The sequence below is a fragment of the Pelophylax lessonae genome (assembly GCF_965119305.1).
Source record: "Pelophylax lessonae genome assembly, chromosome: 5".
Classification (NCBI taxonomy): Eukaryota; Metazoa; Chordata; class Amphibia; order Anura; family Ranidae; genus Pelophylax; species Pelophylax lessonae.
Genome location: NC_138772.1, coordinates 111,640,875 through 111,662,355, shown reverse-complemented (window position 1 = coordinate 111,662,355; position 21,481 = coordinate 111,640,875). Strand labels below are relative to the sequence as shown.

At 45.2% G+C, this 21,481-nt stretch overlaps 1 protein-coding gene across 9 annotated transcripts in view; it reads right to left on the bottom strand.

The window, feature by feature from the left end:
• The window catches only part of KMT2C (lysine methyltransferase 2C), a 448,529-nt gene that overhangs the window by 5,295 nt on the left and 421,753 nt on the right, over positions 1 to 21,481 (bottom strand). For all 9 annotated transcript variants that reach the window (XM_082258361.1, XM_082258363.1, XM_082258369.1 and 6 more), the window contains one exon: positions 5,320 to 5,428. In XM_082258361.1, coding sequence (XP_082114487.1) covers positions 5,320 to 5,428 — 109 coding nt within the window. The remainder of the gene's footprint in view (positions 1 to 5,319; positions 5,429 to 21,481) is intronic.

The window sequence follows — 21,481 nt, the reverse complement described above, 5'->3', positions numbered from 1 at the left end:
GGAAATTGTGGAAAGAAAATGAAAACGCATTAGGTGTGCAGTAGGTGTTGAATGAGGGATTTTTACATAGCTGCAGTTGACCAAGTCATTCTAGGAAATCAAGAAAATACTGGAGATCTGCACAGAGCTTTAAAAGCAGGAGCAGTATTCAGGGGATGCTTTCTTTAGGCGGAATGGCAGAAAAAAAAAAAAAAAAAAGATGACGTGCGCAGAAGAATAACTCCAACGAATGATGTTAGCACTCCTTCCCTCAGTCTTAAACCGTAGCACAGAAAAACAAGGAAGTTTAAAATGGAACAGTGAGGTACTAAAAAAGTATTCATACCCCTTGAAATTTTCCACATTTTGTCATGTTACAACAAAAAACGTGGATGTGTGTTATTGGGATTTTACGTGATAGACCAACAAAATGATATATGGTTTTCAATTATTTTTACAAATATCTGAAAAGTGTGGCGTGCATTTGTATTCAAACCCCCTAAGTCAATACTTTCTAGAACCACCTTTCACTGAAAATCTTTTTGGGTATGTCTTTACCAGCTTTGCACATCTAGAGAGTGACATTTTTGTTCATTCTTCTTTGCAAAATAGCTCAAGCTCTGTCAGATTGGATGGAGAGAGTCTGAACAGCAGTTTTCAGGTCTTGCCTAAGATTCTCAATTGGATTTAGGTCTGGACCTTGACTGGGTCATTCTAACACATGAATATGCTTTGATCTAAACCATTCCATTGTAGCTGTTGGCTGTATGTTTAGGGTCGTTATCCAGCTTAATGGTGAACCTCCGCCCCAGTCTCAGGTCTTTTGTAGACTCAAACAGGTTTTCTTCTAAGATTGCCCAGTATTTGGCTCCATTCATCTTCCCATCAACTCTGACCAGCTTCCCTATCCCTGCTGAAGAAAAGCATCCCCACAACAGGATGCTGGAACCACCATATTTCATGGCAGGGATGGTGTGTTCAGACTCAGAGTGATGTGCAGTGTTAGTTTTCCGCCACACGCAGTATTTTGCTTTGAGGGCTAAAAATTTTAATTTTGGTCCCATCAGACCAGAGCACCTTCTTCCACGTTTGCTGTGTCCGTCACATGGCTTCTCGCAAACTGCAAAACTAGACTTCTTATGGTTTTCTTTCAACAATGGCTTTCTTCTTGTCACTCTTCCATAAAGGCCAGATTTGTGGAGTGCATGACTAATAGTTGTCCTGAGGAGAGATTTTCCCACCTAAGACATGGATCTCTGCAGCTCCTCCAGAGTTACCAAAGGCCTCTTGGCTGCTTCTCTGATTAATGCTCTCCTTGCCCGGCCTGTCAGTTTAGGTGGACGGACATGTCTTGATAGGTTTGAAGTTGTGCCATATTCTTTCCATTTTCGGATGATGGATTGAACAGTGCTCTGTGAGATGTTCAAGGCTTGGGATATTTTTTTATAACCCAACCCTGCTTTAAACTTCTCCACACCTGTCTGGTGTGTTTCTTGGCCTTCATGATGCTGTTTGTTCACTAAAGTTCTCGAAGAAACCTCTGAGGGGTTCACAGAACAGCTGTATTTATACTGAGACTGAATTACACACAGATGGACACTTTTTACTATTTAGGTGACTTCTGAAGGCAATTGGTTCCACTAGGTTCCACTAGATTTTAGTTATGGGTATAAGAGTAAAGGGTGCTGAAAACAAATGCATGCATTTATAAAAAATATTGAAAACCATTTATCATTTTCCTTCCACTTTACAATTATGTGCCACTTAGTTGGTCTAACACATAAAATCCCTTTACGTTTTTGGTTTTAACATGACAAGACAAATGTTTCAAAAAATTTCAAGGGGTATAAATACTTTTTGAAGGCACTGTAGCTCCATTTGCTTCAGCCCAACTGGTCTTAAACACTCTCCGACCGGCCCATTGTAAAAATACGGCCGCAAAGTGGTTGTATAGTTCTGGGAGGGCGTACATGGACGTCCCCCCAGAATCGCGCTCCCGCGCGCCCCCTGGGGCATGCACACGGGAGTGTCCGTGCTCGCCAGGTCCCGGGGACCCGACGCATCACGGATCATGGTAAAGGGCCAATGAGAGCGGTCCTTTACCACGTGATTGCTCCGTCCAATGACGGAGCGATCACGTCACAACAAACCAGCGCATACCCGGTTCATTTCTCTCCTCTCCTCGGACGCTGTACACAGCAATCGGTACAGCGTGCGAGGAGAGGAGAGAAACTGCAGCTGTACGCCTCCTCTGCCTCAACTGTTCCCAATTAGTGCCTCATCCATGCCCCATCAGTGCCTCATTCGTGCCCCATCCGTGCCTCATCCATGCATCATCCGTGCCTCATCCATGCATCATCCGTGCCCACCCATGCCACCTCAGTACTCATCAATGCCACATCCATGCCCACCCATGCCACCTCAGTGCTCATCCATGCCACATCCATGCTCATCCGTGTCACATCTGTGCCTCATCTGTGCGACATCTGTGCCTGCCCATGCTGTCTCAGTGCTCATCCATGCCACATCCATGCTCATCCATCCCACATCTGTGCCCGCCCATGCCACCTCAGTGATCATCCATGCCACATCCATCCCACGTCAGTGCTCATCCGTGCCACGTCAGTGCTCATCCGTGCCACGTCAGTGCTCATCCGTGCCACGTCAGTGCTCATCCGTGCCATATCAATGCCACGTCAGTGCTCATCCGTGCCACGTCAGTGCTCATCCGTGCCACGTCAGTGCTCATCTGTGCCACATCAGTGCACATCCGTGCCACATCAGTGCACATCCGTGCCACATCAAAGCCACGTCAGTGCTCATCTGTGCCACATCCGTGCCACGTCAGTGCTCATCCGTGCCACTTCAGTGGTCATCCGTGCCACATCAATGCCACGTCAGTGCTCATCCATGCCACGTCAGTGCTCATCCGTGCCACATCAATGCCACGTCAGTGCTCATCCGTGCCACATCCATGCCACGTCAGTGCTCATCCGTGCCACATCCATGCCACGTCAGTGCTCATCCGTGCCACATCCATGCCACGTCAGTGCTCATCCATGCCACGTCAATGCCATATCCATGCCATGTCACTGCTCATCTGTGTCACATCCATGCCACGTCAGGGTGCTCATCTGTACCTCATCCATGCCACGTCAGTGCTCATCCGTGCCACATCAGGGCTAATCGATGCCACATCAGTGCTCATCAGTGCCACATCCATCCCACATCAGTGCTCATCAGTGCCACATCCATGCCAAGTCAGTGCTCATCAGTGCCACATCCATTCCACGTCAGTGCTCATCCGGGACACATCAGTGCCACTACAATGCTTATCAGTGCCCTACAGTGTCTCACAAAATTGTAATGGGAAGTCAGGAAATGACGGTGCTCCCTGCATGTTTGGCCTCTGTATGTGGCCAGGCTGTGGAAAAGTGTCACATATGTGGTATCGCCATACTCTGGAGGAGTGGCAAAATGTATTTTGGGGTGTTATTTTTGCTATGTACATGCTATGTGTTAGAAATGTCTAATAAATGGACAACTTTGTGTAAAAAAAAATTAGTTTTGGTTTTCTTTCCACATTTTCCAAAAACATGTGGAAAAAAATGAGATGTTCAAAAGACTCATAATGCCTCCTAGATCATGTGTTGGGGTGTTTTCTTTCCAAAATGGGGTCATTTTGTGGGTAATTCCATTGTCCAGGTGCTCCAGGACTTTCAAAAGTGTGATAGGTCGTCAGAAAATTATATGTGTAATTTTTGCTTCTAAAACGCCTGACGGTGCTCCTTGGATGTTGGGCCTCTGTATGTGGTCAGGCTGTGGAAAAGTGTCACACCTGTGGTATCGCCATACTCAGGAGGAGTAGCAGAATGTATTTTGGGGTGTAGTTGCAAGTATGCCTATACAGTGTGTAAGAAATAACTTTGTAATATGACCATTTTGTGAAAAATATATATTTTTTTTAAATCTTCATTTTGCGAAGAATTGTGGGAAAAAATTACAACTTCAAAAAACTCACCATGCCTCTTACTAAATACCTTGGAATGTCTACTTTCCAAAAAGGGGTCATTTTGGGGGTATTTGTACTGTCCTGACTTGTTAGGGTCTCAAGAAATTAGATTGGCCGTCAATACTTTAGGTGTGATCAATTTTCAATGATTGGCACCTATAACCTTCACAAAGACCAAAAAATGTATACTTATTTGGGTTATTTTTACTAAAGATATGTAGCAGTATAAATTTTAGTCAAATTTTATGAAGAAAAATGACTAAATTTGCAAAATTTAAAACCAAAACGAAGAAAAATGCATTTTTTTTACAAAATTTTCTGTCTTTTTTCATTTATAGCGCAAAAAAATAAAAAACCCAATTATGATTAAATACCACCAAAAGAAAGCTCTGTGTGAAAAAAAGGATGGAAATTTCATATGGGGACAGTGTTGCATGACTGAGTAATTGTCATTCAAAATATGAGAGCACTGAAAGCTGAAAATTGGTCTGGTTAGGAAGGGGGTTTAAGTGGCCAGTGGGTAAGTGGTTAAACTCATTTGAGTCTTTACATTACAGCAGTGTAGCAAAAATATCCTGGCTGAAGTCAGAAGGTTAGAGAGCTAGCAAAAAAGAAAATTGGACTTCTTTTCATCAAAGCTGAAGTAAAGGCATCCAACCCTCCTAGGACACTTTGCCAAAAAAAAATTGAGAGATGCTGTGTAGAGGAGCGGGCTATCAGAGTGCTGCTTTATTACTATTCTTTTTGCCAGTGTACCCATCTCTGTGTACCCAGTGGGTGATAAAAAAAAAGCTTATTTTTCACATTTTTTTATTTATTTATTTTTTTAAATTGTGACAAGAAAAGAAATTCCTACAATAAGGAAAAAAATTGCCAAAAGTTTACAACAAAAAAAGTAGTTTGACCAAAGACCATAACAGATAACCTTTATTCACAAGGTTCACAAAAAGTCACAAGCCCTGAATTTATCTTGCTGCATGCTAAGCAGTGTGTCAATAAAAAACACTCAAATACCTATAAAGCAGGATTTGTGCTCTGCAGTTACATCCTGGCTACTCCTGGTTACAGGTGCTGCTCAGCATTTGTGTAAATAAGCCAATCACAGTCTCTCCCTCACAAAGATTCTGCCTAAAGGCAAGGATATACCCAGCAAGTGCTGAAGAATAAGAAAGCCAATCTTGCTTACAGGTAACAACTTGAGCACTTTTATAGGATGGGGCAAAAATAATAGGCTTCCAGTAAAAAAGGGCAGGTCGTTTTTTTGAATGCTTTCACTTATCTAGAAAAGTAAATAAAATACTATAAAGTATAAAATTAAAATACAATACCTCTTCGCCCTTTTGTATCCTGCGATTAGAGCTGATAATTATCTTATGCCCCTTCTCAAATGTTACCATTTCAGCCACACAGTTAGGCGCACATGAATGGTTAATATACCTAAAAACATAAGATCAGCATTACTAGCTGTTGCACAAAAGGGACAGCATAAAATAAAGCGAGTGGTTTAGACAGCTACATGAACCTCCGGGAAAATGTATTCAGAGAAAATTGCTAATAATTACGTATCTACACACAAAATGTTCATATCTCACCATTGGCTTTTTACTTTACCATTATCAGCAATCAACAATTTAAAGGGATGATGGACTATGTCTCAAAGACCTACAGTCCAACTGTGCAAAGTTTCAGGGCCAATTCACATTCAGCATTTTAGCACAGTTGTAAACCGCAGATCAACGGAGGCAGATTTAGAAAAGGGGATTTTTGACTCACCGAAAAATCCATTTCTCTTATGTTCATTGATGGACACCAGCTTCAGATCTTCATAACCATTGGGTTATACTGACCCCTACAGGAGTAGGACACTAGGCAGAAAAAAGTCTGCCTACGCCCATGGGCAGTTCCAGGGGTTATACTCCCTCTCTCTGCTATAAGCACTCAGTTTAGTTACAAGCAGTGTCAGAAGAATTACAACTCCACAGGGGGTGTGTCCGTCAATGAAATTGAGAGAAATTTTACAATATGTCAAAAATCCCATTTACTCTTTCGTTTATTGACGAACACAGCTTCTGGTATTCTTAACCATTGGAATGTCCCAAAGCAATGTTAAACATGAGGAGTGGGATTGGCAAAAAAAAAAGAAAACTCCCAAGGCTAAACATTAGCCAACAAAGAAACAGGAGCTCAACCAAAACAATTGGAGTCCACCTGAAAAAAACAATGCACCCTCAAAGAGGATCAGGTCCTCTCAACAGTAGCCTGCAAAACCTTGCGGCCAAAAGAAGCATCCCCAAATGCCAACACATCCACTTTATAAAACTTTGTTAAAGTGTGCACCGACGACCAAGTGGCCGCCTCCAGAGTTGTATACAGTACTCAAAACCCATACTTGAGTAAAAGTACAAGTGCTCGATCAAAAAGTGACTTGATTAGAAGTGGAAGTGCTCGATCAAAAAGTGACTTGAGTAGAAGTACTAAAGTATTGAAAATTTTTTGTACTTAAGTATTGCAAGTAGTTTTTTTTTTTAAATGTTGCTACTCAAGTACTGAAAGTAAAAGTACCAGTAGTTTTGAAAAGAAAATTGCTACTCAAGTACTGAAAGTAAAAGTACAAGTACTGTGTTATGTAGTTATTAAAAAAAGAAGTCAAAAGTTTGAACATCATATTGTTATTATTTCAAATGCAGCTTTTATTTATACATACAGTAGCATTTATTTTCGTATGCGCTGATAATACACATGTTTTGAGCTTCATGAAACCTGCCATCTACTGTTCTGGCAGTGGTAATTTTTATAATTGTAACGAGTAACTATGCAGCACAGAAAAAAAATATTGGAGTAGAAGTATTGAAATCATTGAAAAAAATGTAGTGAAGTAAAAGTGGAAGTAGGAGAAAAAAAATTCTACTCTAGGAAAGTACAGATACTGCCTTTCGGTACTTAAGTACAGTAGTGAAGTAGTTCTACTTAGTTACTATACATCTCTGGCCACCTCACAAACCTGCGTCACTGACACCCGATGACGGAAAGCCCAGGAGGCACTAAGCGCCTGAGTAGAGTGCGCTTTAACAGGGAAAGGAGGAACCTGACCCTTGTCGGAATAGGCCTGAATCACTGTCTGTCTGATCCATCTGGAAATGGTCGCAGACAACCCTCTACCAGGCCCATCCGTGAGCACAAAGAGAGTGACTTCCTGAAAGACTGCGTAGCTGCCTGGTGCACCATAATTTCCCAGACCACATCCAAGGCATGCAGCAAGGCAATTTCCTTCGGATGTTTAGGCCTGGGACACAGGGAAGGAAAACACAATGTCTTCATTCAAATGAAAATCAGAAACAATCTTTGAAAGGAACGACAGACGGGGGCGGAGAACCACAAGGTAATGTGAATGACAGGATAACGCCGCACGTTCCGACACTCTGAGCGCAGAGGTGATAGCCACTAAAAAGGCCACCCGAATATTCTCAAAGGGAGGCTTCTGGAGGACCGAAAGCACCAAATTGAGGTCCCAAGGTTGCAATTGAGCCTGCACTGGAGGAACCAAATGTCAGACACCCTGAAGAAAGGTACGCACAAGGGAGTGTGTGGCCAAAGGTCGTTGGAAGACAACAACCATCAAAGCCTACACCTGGCCCTTGATAGTGCTCAAGGTCAATTTCTGTTCAACCCCCCGTTGAAGGAAGGTCAAGATCTGAGCCACAAAGTAGGAGCGAGGATGAACCCCGAGAGATTAACACCGCGCAATGTACATCTTCCACGTATGATGGTAGATCCTCCTAGAAGTAGATTGCCTAGCTTTTAACAGTGTAGCAATCATTGACGGAGATAAACCTCTATCCTTCAGCACCTGGCGTTCAACACCCAAGCCATCAAAGCAGGATGGAAGATTGGTCCCTGAGACAGCAGATGCTCCCTGAGAGGAAGCTTCCAAGGAACATCGGCGACGAGCCGCACCAGATCGGCGTACCAAGCCCGGTGAGGCTAGTCTGGAGCCACTAAGATGACCAGAATCCCTTCTGCCTCGATCCTGCGTAGAAGTCTTGGCAGAAGTTTGAGAGGAGGGAAGGCGTGAATGAGATGATACTTACCCCACGGGGCCACCAGCACGTCTGTGGCAATCGCCAGAGGATCCCTTGACCGAGCCACAAACCTCTGCACCTTTCATTTGAGCCGAGATGCTAACAGATCCACCTCAGGGGTGCCCCACCAGAGACACATCTGATGAAACATGGATGAAGGGACCATTCCCCTTGGTCCAACGCTTGCCGACTAAGGTAATTCATCTGCCAGTTTTCCACCCCAGGAATGTGTACAGGGGAGAGGGCTGGAACGAACCGTTCTGCCCACCTTAGAATGTTGGCTACCTCCAGAGCCGCCAGGACACTTCTTGTGCCCCCTTGGTGATTGACATAAGCCACGGCCATGGCATTGTCCGATTCAATGCGCACTGGACAACCCTGAAGACGATCCGTCCAATGGTCCAGACAGTCTGATTGCTCGGAGTTCCAAGACATTGATGGGTAGTCTGAACTCTTCCAGTGTCAAGATCCCCTGAGAAGAATGCTTGCCAAGGACGCCTCCCCAGGCGGACCGGCTGGCATCCGTGGTATCCACTGTCCAAGGGGAGGAAGAAAGGATTTGCCCAGCCAAAGCGCCGGAGAACGAAGCCACCATGGAGTTTATCCAGAGAAAGGAGCACTCTAGCTAAAGCAAAGCTAGCACCAGGGCAAACACTTTTGTGAGGACCCGAGGAGCAAGTGCTGGTAACTGGCACATATTGGAATGTGAAGGTAAGCATCCTTGATGTCAATAGAAGCAAGGAAATCCCCCCTGATGCAGGGATGCCACCACCATGCGGAATGGACTCCTTTCTGAACTTCTGCACCCACACAAAGCAGTTCAGCACCTTGAGGTCCAGGATTGGGTGAGAGTGCACCTTCATGCTGAAGGAGCATTGTATGTGGGTCTGGAGAAGCCCACTCTCAGGCTGCCAGACCAGGTTCATTTGGATCCTCCAGAGGAGGCCCTAAAAGGCTTTGACGCCCTTGTCAGTCGACCCTGAGGGTTAAAAAAATTTCTTAGGAGTCGAGAAAGAGGCCTACGTCTCAGACGAGGTTCCTTGCCCTTAGTAGCCTGCGGAAGAAAAGTACTCTTTCCCCCTGTGAGACCTTTAATGATGTTATCCAGGGTAGCCCCAAACAGGGGATCCCCTTGAAAGGGGAGGTCAAGGCCTTTTTAGAAGTCTGGTCCGCAGACCAGTATTTAAGCCAAAAGACACGAAGGACCGCTGCCGAAACAGGGAGCTGTGCCACAAGGGGAGGGGAGCCGCATTCAAAGAGGCATCAGTGCATCACAGATAAACTGCAGCCCCTGGACCAGCTGGTCCGCCAGCTCAGCAAAAGCAGGGGGGGAGCTGTTCTCCCTCCCGGTCACGGCGTAAAAGCTTAGCCCATTCAGTCAGCGTTTGCAACACCAGGGCAATGGTGAATACCGACCTCAGTGCCAAACCAGCCAGAGTGTACATATTGCTGGCCACAGCCTTCGCCTTCCTGTCAGCCAGATCCTGGGACTCTTCAACTGAAATCATAGTTGCCTTGTTTAGTCTTGAAACTGGAGGGTTCACCACCGGTGGAACAGTTCACTTCTTAATAAGGGACTCATCATAGGGGTAATCGCCTAGTAAATCGCTTAGGGAACCCAAGGAAACGCTTTGGTCGTCCCCACTCTTCAGTGACAATTCTGTCAAAATAGGCAGGGAAAGGAAACCCACAGGCCCACAAGCATAGCCAGACTTTTTTTCTGCCTAGTGTCCTACTCCTGTAGGGGGCCAATGGTTATGAAGATCAGGAGCTGTGTGTCAATGAACAAAGGAGAAACAATATTTTCCAATGTGTCCTATTCACACTAGAATGCTGTGCATGCAGGTCAACAGACGTCAAAATATATGTCAATGGATGTTAGTGCGCGTTAAAGTGAGACTAAAATGGATGGAAATATACATGCATTTTACTGTACGTCAGTGTGAATTGGCCCTCAATGGCAGCAGGTTTGATTTTGTCATTCGAAAATGTATGTACTATCCAAAGTGTATTGGTACCTTTGTTGTGGGTTAAATGAGGCAAACCGATTAAAGGGACAGGTTCACCTTTTGTAACAGGTTACATTCATATTCTGGGTTTAACATTTAACAATGTCTAGGCCCCAGCACCCTCCCGTTCCTCCCTTTTGCCATTGAGCGGGTAATCATCCCCCCCCACTCGCTGCCACCATCTAAAGAAAACGTGGCTGGGCGGGTGTTCTGTGAATGAGTGAAACACAACTATCAACAGCCTTAGCGGCAGTCAGCTTGTAGTTCTCAACCAACTACCACTGTGCTGTTGAGCAATGCACTCAATGCACTGTGCTGTGCATTGATTCTGCCTGTCAGTGTGAAACTACCTATCTGTACAATGTAGGGGCAGACAGCTTACACTGACATTCTGCAGGAGACCTGCATGGAATCAGCAATCTGCTGATCACTGGTGCAATACTCTCTAGGGCTCCTAAAACAAAAAATAATAAATGCAAATTTTTTTAACCTGCAAAAAAAATGTACACTTTTTTTGTTAAACCTATCCTTTAATGTACCTAATATAGAGGATAATAATAATGGAGTTTTATATGTGGGATGTATAATAGGTTTATTAAATATATTATGGGTGAATATTGAGTACGATTATTCTGCTCAATCCACTCAGGTAGTGAGGGATAATGGGATTTTTGACCTACAGTTAAAATCCATTTCTCTCATGTTCAACGGACACAGCTTTTGGTATTCTTAACTAGTGTTGAGCGAACACGGACTGTATTATTCGTGTTCGTACCGAATAATTGGATTTTTTGTACCCGAACACGGACACGGACACTTTACTGTATGTTCGGGTAAAAATCCGTGTTCGGTCGTTTTATTTCCGGGTTTTGCATGCTTTGGCGCTCTTTTCATGGTGGGCTTTCAACAGCCAATCAACAATCGTTTAACTGGTGTGCCTTAAGCCATCCCAGCCATGCCTGCAAATGTCTCAGTAGCTGTGATTGGCCGTCTGAAGCATGTGACCAAGTCTTTATAAGTTCGAGGCAGCCGCAGCGGCGTCATTATGCTGCTTAGATTCAGGGACAGAGCACACATCAACGTGCTGGCTGCTGATTAGGGAAAGATAGGCAGGAAAAAACCATTTGTGTCCGGATAGAATTGAGGGACAGGTCGGAGTGTTTAGGCAGGGCGAGTTGTAGGCATTTTAGGGATAGAGTCTGCTGAATTATAGGGTCAGTGTCTTCTACAAACTACAATCGATATTGCTGTGTGGGGGGTGGGGTGAATCTGCACTCAATCCTGATCTACGATCTCTTCTCAATCCTGTTAGGGACAGAGTCTGCTGAATTTTAGGGAAACTGTGTTCTACAAACTACAATCGATATTGCTGTGTGGTGTGGGATTGGAGATAGGCAGGTGTCAGTGATCCACATCCATTTTTCTGTGTGTGAGCTGCAGTGAACACAATCTTTTTGGGCTGCAGTGAACACAATCTTTTTGGGCTGCAGTGAACACAATCTTTTTGGGCTGCAGTGAACACAATCTTTTTGGGCTGCAGTGAACACAATCTTTTTGGGCTGCAGTGAACACAATCTTTTTGGGGTGCAGTGAACAAAATCTTTTTGGGGTGCAGTGAACACAATCCTTTTTGGTGTGCAGTGAACACAATCTTTGTGGGGTGCAGTGAACACAATCCTTTTGGGGTGCAGTGAACAAAATCCTTTTTGGGGTGCAGTGAACAAAATCCTTTTTGGGGTGCAGTGAACAACATCCTTTTTGGGGTGCAGTGAACACAATCTTTTTGGGGTGCAGTGAACAAAATCCTTTGTGGGGTGCAGTGAACACAATCTTTTTGGGGTGGAGTGAACAACATCCTTTTTGGGGTGCAGTGAACAAAATCCTTTTTGGGGTGCAGTGAACAAAATCATTTTTGGGGTGCAGTGAACACAATCTTTTTGGGGTGCAGTGAACACAATCTTTGTGGGGTGCAGTGAACACAATCTTTTTGGGGTGGAGTGAACAACATCCTTTTTGGGGTGCAGTGAACAACATCCTTTTTGGGGTGCAGTGAACACAATCTTTTTGGGGTGCAGTGAACACAATCTTTGTGGGGTGCAGTGAACACAATCTTTGGGGGGTACAGTGAACACAATCTTTGGGGGGTACAGTGAACACAATCTTTGTGGGGTGCAGTGAACACAATCATTGTGGGGTGCAGTGAACTCAATCTTTGTGGGGTACAGTGAACACAATCTCATACTTCTGAAGGTTTGAGGGTGCTGCCTGTTCCATACTCCCCCTACTCCTCATCTAGCCTTTTAGGGGTACAAACAATAGTAATTGGGGCCTAGTGTGGTTGTGTACGTGTGATATACATACACTTTTTTTGGGATCATATTTTCTATTCCGCTATTTAATCAAAAACCTTTGGGGATCAGTTAAATTGGGGGATAGTCTGTGTTGGTACGTGTGAGAGAGATCCACCTTTCCAAGTTGTTGGGGTTCATCTCATACTTCTGAAGGTTTGAGGGTGCTGCCTGTTCCATACTCCCCCTACTCCTAGCCTTTTAGGGGTACAAACAATAGTAATTGGGGCCTAGTGTGGTTGTGTACGTGTGATATACATACACTTTTTTGGGATCATATTTTCTATTCCGCTATTTAATCAAAAACCTTTGGGGATCAGTTAAATTGGGGGATAGTCTGTGTTGGTACGTGTGAGAGAGATCCACCTTTCCAAGTTGTTGGGGTTCATCTCATACTTCTGAAGGTTTGAGGGTGCTGCCTGTTCCATACTCCCCCCTACTCCTAGCCTTTTAGGGGTACAAACAATAGTAATTGGGGCCTAGTGTGGTTGTGTACGTGTGATATACATACACTTTTTTGGGATCATATTTTCTATTCCGCTATTTAATCAAAAACCTTTGGGGATCAGTTAAATTGGGGGATAGTCTGTGTTGGTACGTGTGAGAGAGATCCACCTTTCCAAGTTGTTGGGGTTCATCTCATACTTCTGAAGGTTTGAGGGTGCTGCCTGTTCCATACTCCCCCTACTCCTAGCCTTTTAGGGGTACAAACAATAGTAATTGGGGCCTAGTGTGGTTGTGTACGTGTGATATACATACACTTTTTTGGGATCATATTTTCTATTCCGCTATTTAATCAAAAACCTTTGGGGATCAGTTAAATTGGGGGATAGTCTGTGTTGGTACGTGTGAGAGAGATCCACCTTTCCAAGTTGTTGGGGTTCATCTCATACTTCTGAAGGTTTGAGGGTGCTGCCTGTTCCATACTCCCCCTACTCCTAGCCTTTTAGGGGTACAAACAATAGTAATTGGGGCCTAGTGTGGTTGTGTACGTGTGATATACATACACTTTTTTGGGATCATATTTTCTATTCCGCTATTTAATCAAAAACCTTTGGGGATCAGTTAAATTAGGGGATAGTCTGTGTTGGTACGTGTGAGAGAGATCCACCTTTCCAAGTTGTTGGGGTTCATCTCATACTTCTGAAGGTTTGAGGGTGCTGCCTGTTCCATACTCCCCCTACTCCTAGCCTTTTAGGGGTACAAACAATAGTAATTGGGGCCTAGTGTGGTTGTGTACGTGTGATATACATACACTTTTTTGGGATCATATTTTCTATTCCGCTATTTAATCAAAAACCTTTGGGGATCAGTTAAATTGGGGGATAGTCTGTGTTGGTACGTGTGAGAGAGATCCACCTTTCCAAGTTGTTGGGGTTCATCTCATACTTCTGAAGGTTTGAGGGTGCTGCCTGTTCCATACTCCCCCTACTCCTAGCCTTTTAGGGGTACAAACAATAGTAATTGGGGCCTAGTGTGGTTGTGTACGTGTGATATACATACACTTTTTTGGGATCATATTTTCTATTCCGCTATTTAATCAAAAACCTTTGGGGATCAGTTAAATTGGGGGATAGTCTGTGTTGGTACGTGTGAGAGAGATCCACCTTTCCAAGTTGTTGGGGTTCATCTCATACTTCTGAAGGTTTGAGGGTGCTGCCTGTTCCATACTCCCCCTACTCCTAGCCTTTTAGGGGTACAAACAATAGTAATTGGGGCCTAGTGTGGTTGTGTACGTGTGATATACATACACTTTTTTGGGATCATATTTTCTATTCCGCTATTTAATCAAAAACCTTTGGGGATCAGTTAAATTGGGGGATAGTCTGTGTTGGTACGTGTGAGAGAGATCCACCTTTCCAAGTTGTTGGGGTTCATCTCATACTTCTGAAGGTTTGAGGGTGCTGCCTGTTCCATACTCCCCCTACTCCTAGCCTTTTAGGGGTACAAACAATAGTAATTGGGGCCTAGTGTGGTTGTGTACGTGTGATATACATACACTTTTTTGGGATCATATTTTCTATTCCGCTATTTAATCAAAAACCTTTGGGGATCAGTTAAATTGGGGGATAGTCTGTGTTGGTACGTGTGAGAGAGATCCACCTTTCCAAGTTGTTGGGGTTCATCTCATACTTCTGAAGGTTTGAGGGTGCTGCCTGTTCCATACTCCCCCTACTCCTAGCCTTTTAGGGGTACAAACAATAGTAATTGGGGCCTAGTGTGGTTGTGTACGTGTGATATACATACACTTTTTTGGGATCATATTTTCTATTCCGCTATTTAATCAAAAACCTTTGGGGATCAGTTAAATTGGGGGATAGTCTGTGTTGGTACGTGTGAGAGAGATCCACCTTTCCAAGTTGTTGGGGTTCATCTCATACTTCTGAAGGTTTGAGGGTGCTGCCTGTTCCATACTCCCCCTACTCCTAGCCTTTTAGGGGTACAAACAATAGTAATTGGGGCCTAGTGTGGTTGTGTACGTGTGATATACATACACTTTTTTGGGATCATATTTTCTATTCCGCTATTTAATCAAAAACCTTTGGGGATCAGTTAAATTGGGGGATAGTCTGTGTTGGTACGTGTGAGAGAGATCCACCTTTCCAAGTTGTTGGGGTTCATCTCATACTTCTGAAGGTTTGAGGGTGCTGCCTGTTCCATACTCCCCCTACTCCTAGCCTTTTAGGGGTACAAACAATAGTAATTGGGGCCTAGTGTGGTTGTGTACGTGTGATATACATACACTTTTTTTGGATCATATTTTCTATTCCGCTATTTAATCAAAAACCTTTGGGGATCAGTTAAATTGGGGGATAGTCTGTGTTGGTACGTGTGAGAGAGATCCACCTTTCCAAGTTGTTGGGGTTCATCTCATACTTCTGAAGGTTTGAGGGTGCTGCCTGTTCCATACTCCCCCCTACTCCTCATCTAGCCTTTTAGGGGTACAAACAATAGTAATTGGGGCCCAGTGTGGTTGTGTACGTGTGATATACATACACTTTTTTGGGATCATATTTTCTATTCCGCTATTTAATCAAAAACCTTTGGGGATCAGTTAAATTGGGGGATAGTCTGTGTCGGAACGTGTGAGAGAGATAAACCTTTCCAAGTTGTTGGGGTTCATCTCATACTTCTGAAGGTTTGAGGGTGCTGCCTGTTCCATACCCCCCCTACTCCTCATCTAGCCTTTTAGGGGTACAAACAATAGTAATTGGGGCCTAGTGTGGTTGTGTACGTGCGAGATACATACACTTTTTTTGATCATATTTCCTATTCCGCTATTCAATAAAAACCTTTGAGGATCAATTGAATTGCGGGATAGTCTGTGTCGGTACGTGTGAGAGAGATCCACCTTTCCAAGTTGTTGGGGTTCATCTCATACTTCTGAAGGTTTGAGGGTGCTGCCTGTTCCATACTCCCCCTACTCCTCATCTAGCCTTTTAGGGGTACAAACAATAGTAATTGGGGCCTAGTGTGGTTGTGTACGTGTGATATACATACACTTTTTTTGGATCATATTTTCTATTCCGCTATTTAATCAAAAACCTTTGGGGATCAGTTAAATTGGGGGATAGTCTGTGTTGGTACGTGTGAGAGAGATCCACCTTTCCAAGTTGTTGGGGTTCATCTCATACTTCTGAAGGTTTGAGGGTGCTGCCTGTTCCATACTCCCCCTACTCCTCATCTAGCCTTTTAGGGGTACAAACAATAGTAATTGGGGCCCAGTGTGGTTGTGTACGTGTGATATACATACACTTTTTTGGGATCATATTTTCTATTCCGCTATTTAATCAAAAACCTTTGGGGATCAGTTAAATTGGGGGATAGTCTGTGTCGGTACGTGTGAGAGAGATCCACCTTTCCAAGTTGTTGGGGTTCATCTCATACTTCTGAAGGTTTGAGGGTGCTGCCTGTTCCATACCCCCCCTACTCCTCATCTAGCCTTTTAGGGGTACAAACAATAGTAATTGGGGCCTAGTGTGGTTGTGTACGTGCGAGATACATACACTTTTTTTGATCATATTTCCTATTCCGCTATTCAATAAAAACCTTTGAGGATCAATTGAATTGTGGGATAGTCTGTGTCGGTACGTGTGAGAGAGATCCACCTTTCCAAGTTGTTGGGGTTCATCTCATACTTCTGAAGGTTTGAGGGTGCTGCCTGTTCCATACTCCCCCTACTCCTCATCTAGCCTTTTAGGGGTACAAACAATAGTAATTGGGGCCCAGTGTGGTTGTGTACGTGTGATATACATACACTTTTTTGGGATCATATTTTCTATTCCGCTATTTAATCAAAAACCTTTGGGGATCAGTTAAATTGGGGGATAGTCTGTGTCGGTACGTGTGAGAGAGATCCACCTTTCCAAGTTGTTGGGGTTCATCTCATACTTCTGAAGGTTTGAGGGTGCTGCCTGTTCCATACCCCCCCTACTCCTCATCTAGCCTTTTAGGGGTACAAACTAGTAATTGGGGCCTAGTGTGGTTGTGTACGTGCGAGATACATACACTTTTTTTGATCATATTTCCTATTCCGCTATTCAATAAAAACCTTTGAGGATCAATTGAATTGCGGGATAGTCTGTGTCGGTACGTGTGAGAGAGATCCACCTTTCCAAGTTGTTGGGGTTCATCTCATACTTCTGAAGGTTTGAGGGTGCTGCCTGTTCCATACTCCCCCTACTCCTCATCTAGCCTTTTAGGGGTACAAACAATAGTAATTGGGGCCTAGTGTGGTTGTGTACGTGTGATATACATACACTTTTTTTGGATCATATTTTCTATTCCGCTATTTAATCAAAAACCTTTGGGGATCAGTTAAATTGGGGGATAGTCTGTGTTGGTACGTGTGAGAGAGATCCACCTTTCCAAGTTGTTGGGGTTCATCTCATACTTCTGAAGGTTTGAAGGTGCTGCCTGTTCCATACTCCCCCTACTCCTCATCTAGCCTTTTAGGGGTACAAACAATAGTAATTGGGGCCCAGTGTGGTTGTGTACGTGTGATATACATACACTTTTTTGGGATCATATTTTCTATTCCGCTATTTAATCAAAAACCTTTGGGGATCAGTTAAATTGGGGGATAGTCTGTGTCGGTACGTGTGAGAGAGATCCACCTTTCCAAGTTGTTGGGGTTCATCTCATACTTCTGAAGGTTTGAGGGTGCTGCCTGTTCCATACCCCCCCTACTCCTCATCTAGCCTTTTAGGGGTACAAACAATAGTAATTGGGGCCTAGTGTGGTTGTGTACGTGCGAGATACATACACTTTTTTTGATCATATTTCCTATTCCGCTATTCAATAAAAACCTTTGAGGATCAATTGAATTGCGGGATAGTCTGTGTCGGTACGTGTGAGAGAGATCCACCTTTCCAAGTTGTTGGGGTTCATCTCATACTTCTGAAGGTTTGAGGGTGCTGCCTGTTCCATACTCCCCCTACTCCTCATCTAGCCTTTTAGGGGTACAAACAATAGTAATTGGGGCCCAGTGTGGTTGTGTACGTGTGATATACATACACTTTTTTTGGATCATATTTTCTATTCCGCTATTTAATTTAACTGGGCCTCCATGCGAGACCTGTGTGCCTTGTTGCGCTGTTTTGAGTACTCCACCAACATGGCCAGTGGCAATGACGCCGTTCTCAGCTTAACTATCCCACTTCTATGCCTCCTTGAAAAAACAATTCGGGCGATGATGGAAGAGGATGTGGCACAGGATGAGGAGGAGGAGGAGGATGAAGAGGTAACATTTCCAAGGCTTTCAGGGCAGTCATTCGCAAGGGGCTCCGAGGGTGGGTTCCTGCACACGCAAACGCCAGGGACGCAATTGTCTAGCAGGGGCACAGTTCTGGAGGATGAGGAGGATGAGGAGGAGGAGGAGCTGGAGGAGGAGATGGAACCATGTTCACAGCAGGGTGGCACCCAGGCCAGCTCATGGCCATCACTGGTGCGTGGCTGGGGGGATACAGAGGACACGGACGATACACCTCCCACAGAGGACAGCCTTTCGTTGCCTCTGGGCAGCCTGGCACACATGAGCGATTACATGCTGCAGTGTCTCCACAACGACCGCCGAGTTGCCCACATTCTAACTTGTGCTGATTACTGGGTGGCCACGCTGCTGGATCCCCGTTACAAGGACAACGTACCGTCCTTAATTCACTCACTGGAGCGCGATCGCAAGATGCGCGAGTACAAGCGCACGCTGGTAGACGCCATGCTGCTGGCATTCCCATCTGACAGCGGGGCCACAGTGGAAGCACAAGGCAGAGGAGGAGGAGGAGGAGGTCGCCAACGCAACCAGGGCACCGCCAGCACCTCAGAAGGCAGGGTTAGCATGGCCGAAATGTGGAAAAGCTTTGTCAGCACGCCACAACAAACAGCAGCACCAGCAGCTCAGATGGAACGTCTTAGCAGGAGGCAGCATTTTACCAACATAGTGGAGCAGTATGTGTGCACACGCCTACATGTAGTGAATGACGGGTCTGCCCCCTTCAACTTCTGGGTCTCCAAATTGGGCACATGGCTTGAGCTTGCCCTTTACGCCTTGGAGGTGCTGGCGTGCCCTGCAGCCAGTGTATTATCTGAACGGGTATTTAGCACGGCTGGGGGCGTTATAACAGACAAGCGCAGCCGCCTGTCCAGAGACAATGTGGACAAGCTCACGTTCATTAAAATGAACCAGGCATGGATCCCACGGGACTTTTCCGTACCTTATGCAGAATAGCAATGGATACCGACCTTACCCACCCATTGTTCCATTTTTGCTCTTTCTCACTCTTTTGGGGTGTACCCTCATTTAAAATTTTTGAAAAGAAGCAGTGTTGGCTACCTCGTCCTCCTCCTCAGGGCCAGATTAATGTAGGGGCTATTGGAGCTGCAGCTCCAGGCCCCTACCTTTTATATAGGCCCCGGGTTGGCCATATTCACTGTTACCGCTCTTCTGTCACTTGTAAACACAGAAGTCTGGCTTCTATGCTCGCTTCCCCAGGCAGCACCCTCAGAACCTCCCCACACAGCGTGAAGGCCGGACAAGGAGGGACAGTTGGCGATGCATGGATGTGTTTATGGGCTTCAGAGACAGCATCCCATGTTGAATTAGGCATGCATGGCTGCACCCTTCCTCCTCTGGGTGCATGGCAAGGCACGGCCCTTAAGGCCCTTCAAAATCCTCAGCACCAAGCCCATGATGCTGTTAATCCGGCCCTGGTCCTCCTCCACCGCCGCTTCCACCTACACCGCCCATAGGTGTGCGCAGCCTATTGCATTAAGGTGTGCACCCCAAAGTTGAAATACACATGCATGTGTTTGCCAGCAGGGAGAATAATGTATCGGGGCCATGTACCTGTAGGCAAGGAGAAATAGAGCAGAGCAGGTCCCAGGGAGATCTTTCCCATCTCCTCACTGGCAATGCTATGTGCCCTAGGTGATTAGGGTGTGCCCAGGCACACCCAGCACACCCTGTGCGCACGCCTATGTCACCGCCACATCCACCACCACCTCAACCTCCCTCCTACTCCATATGGGCCTCGTCCTTCAGAGATGAAGAAGAACATTGTTTTATTTTTCTGTTTTTTTTTTGTTGTTTTAAGTTATTTCCCTATCCACATTTGTTTGCAGAGCACTTGCCATGCTCTTAATTACGTTTTGCTGCCATTTGCAGCACTCTAGCCCTTTCCTTTGGTGTTTTAGAGCCATTTTAGTGCCTTAAAGTTCGGGTCCCCATTGACTTCAATGGGGTTCGGTGTCCGGGAAAAGTTCGGTAAAAGTCCGGGACACGGACCCGGACTTTTTTTAAAAGTTCGGCCGAACCCGTCGAACACGGACATCTAGGTGTTCGCTCAACCCTATTCTTAACCATTGGGTTATACTGCCCCCTACAGGAGTAGGACACTAGGCAGAAAAATCTTCAGGCTACACACATGGGCAGTCCGAGGGGGTATACTCCATCTCCCTGCTAGAGTAACTCAGTTTTGTTACGAGCAGTGTCAGAAGAATTGTAACTCCACAGAGGCGTGGGTGCTGTGTTAGTCATTGAACAGCAGAGAAATGGATTTTACGGCAAACCAAAAATTCAATTTTCTCTTTCGTTCACTGACGGACACAGCTTCTGGTATTCTTAACTATTGGGACGTCCCAAAGCAGTGTTAAACATGAGGGGTGGGAAACAGCAAAAAAATTCCCAAGGCTAAACATTAGCCAACCAGGCAACAGGGGCTCAACCAAACTGGAGCCCACTTGAAAAAACAATACACCCTCAAAGAGGATCAGGTCCTCTTAAACAGCAGCCTGCAAAACCTTGCAGCCAAGGGAAGCATCCGCAGATGCCAACACATCCACTTTATAAAACTTTGTAAAAATGTGCACGACGACCAAGTGGCCGCCTTGCAAACCTGCGTCACTGACACCTGATGACGGAAGGCCCAGGAGGCAATAAGCGCTCTAGTAGAGTGCGCTCAGACAGGGAAAGGAGAAATCTGACCTCCTGATGGCTCAGAGAGATGGTGGTTCAGGCCTATTCCATCTAAAAATGGTCGCAGAGGAAGCGGATAACCCTTGAGGCCATCCGTCAGCACAAATAGACAGTCTGACTTCCTGAAAGACTCCGTAGCTGCCAGGTACACTCTAATTGCCCGGACCACATCCATGGCATGCAAGGCAGTTTCCTTCGGATGTTTAGGCCTAGGACACAGGGAAGGCAACACAATGTATATATCTGAATAAAAATCAGAGCCCACCTTAGGAAGGAATGACAGACAGGAGAAAAGGCCCACCTTATCCCTGTGAATCAGCAGATAAGGTGGACGACAGGATAACCGGTCCAACACCCAGCGCGCAGAGGTGATCGCCGCCAAAAAGGCCACTGTCTGGGACAGCGTAGGCAAGGGAAACTCCGGAAGATATTCAAAAGGAGACTTCTGGAGAACAGAAATTACCAAAATTTAAGGTCCCAAGGTGACAAAGGAGACCACACTGGAGGGACCAAGTGCCAAACACCCTGAAGAGAGGTACACAGCAGAGATGTAGCCAAGGGTTGTTGGAAGAAAAAATGCC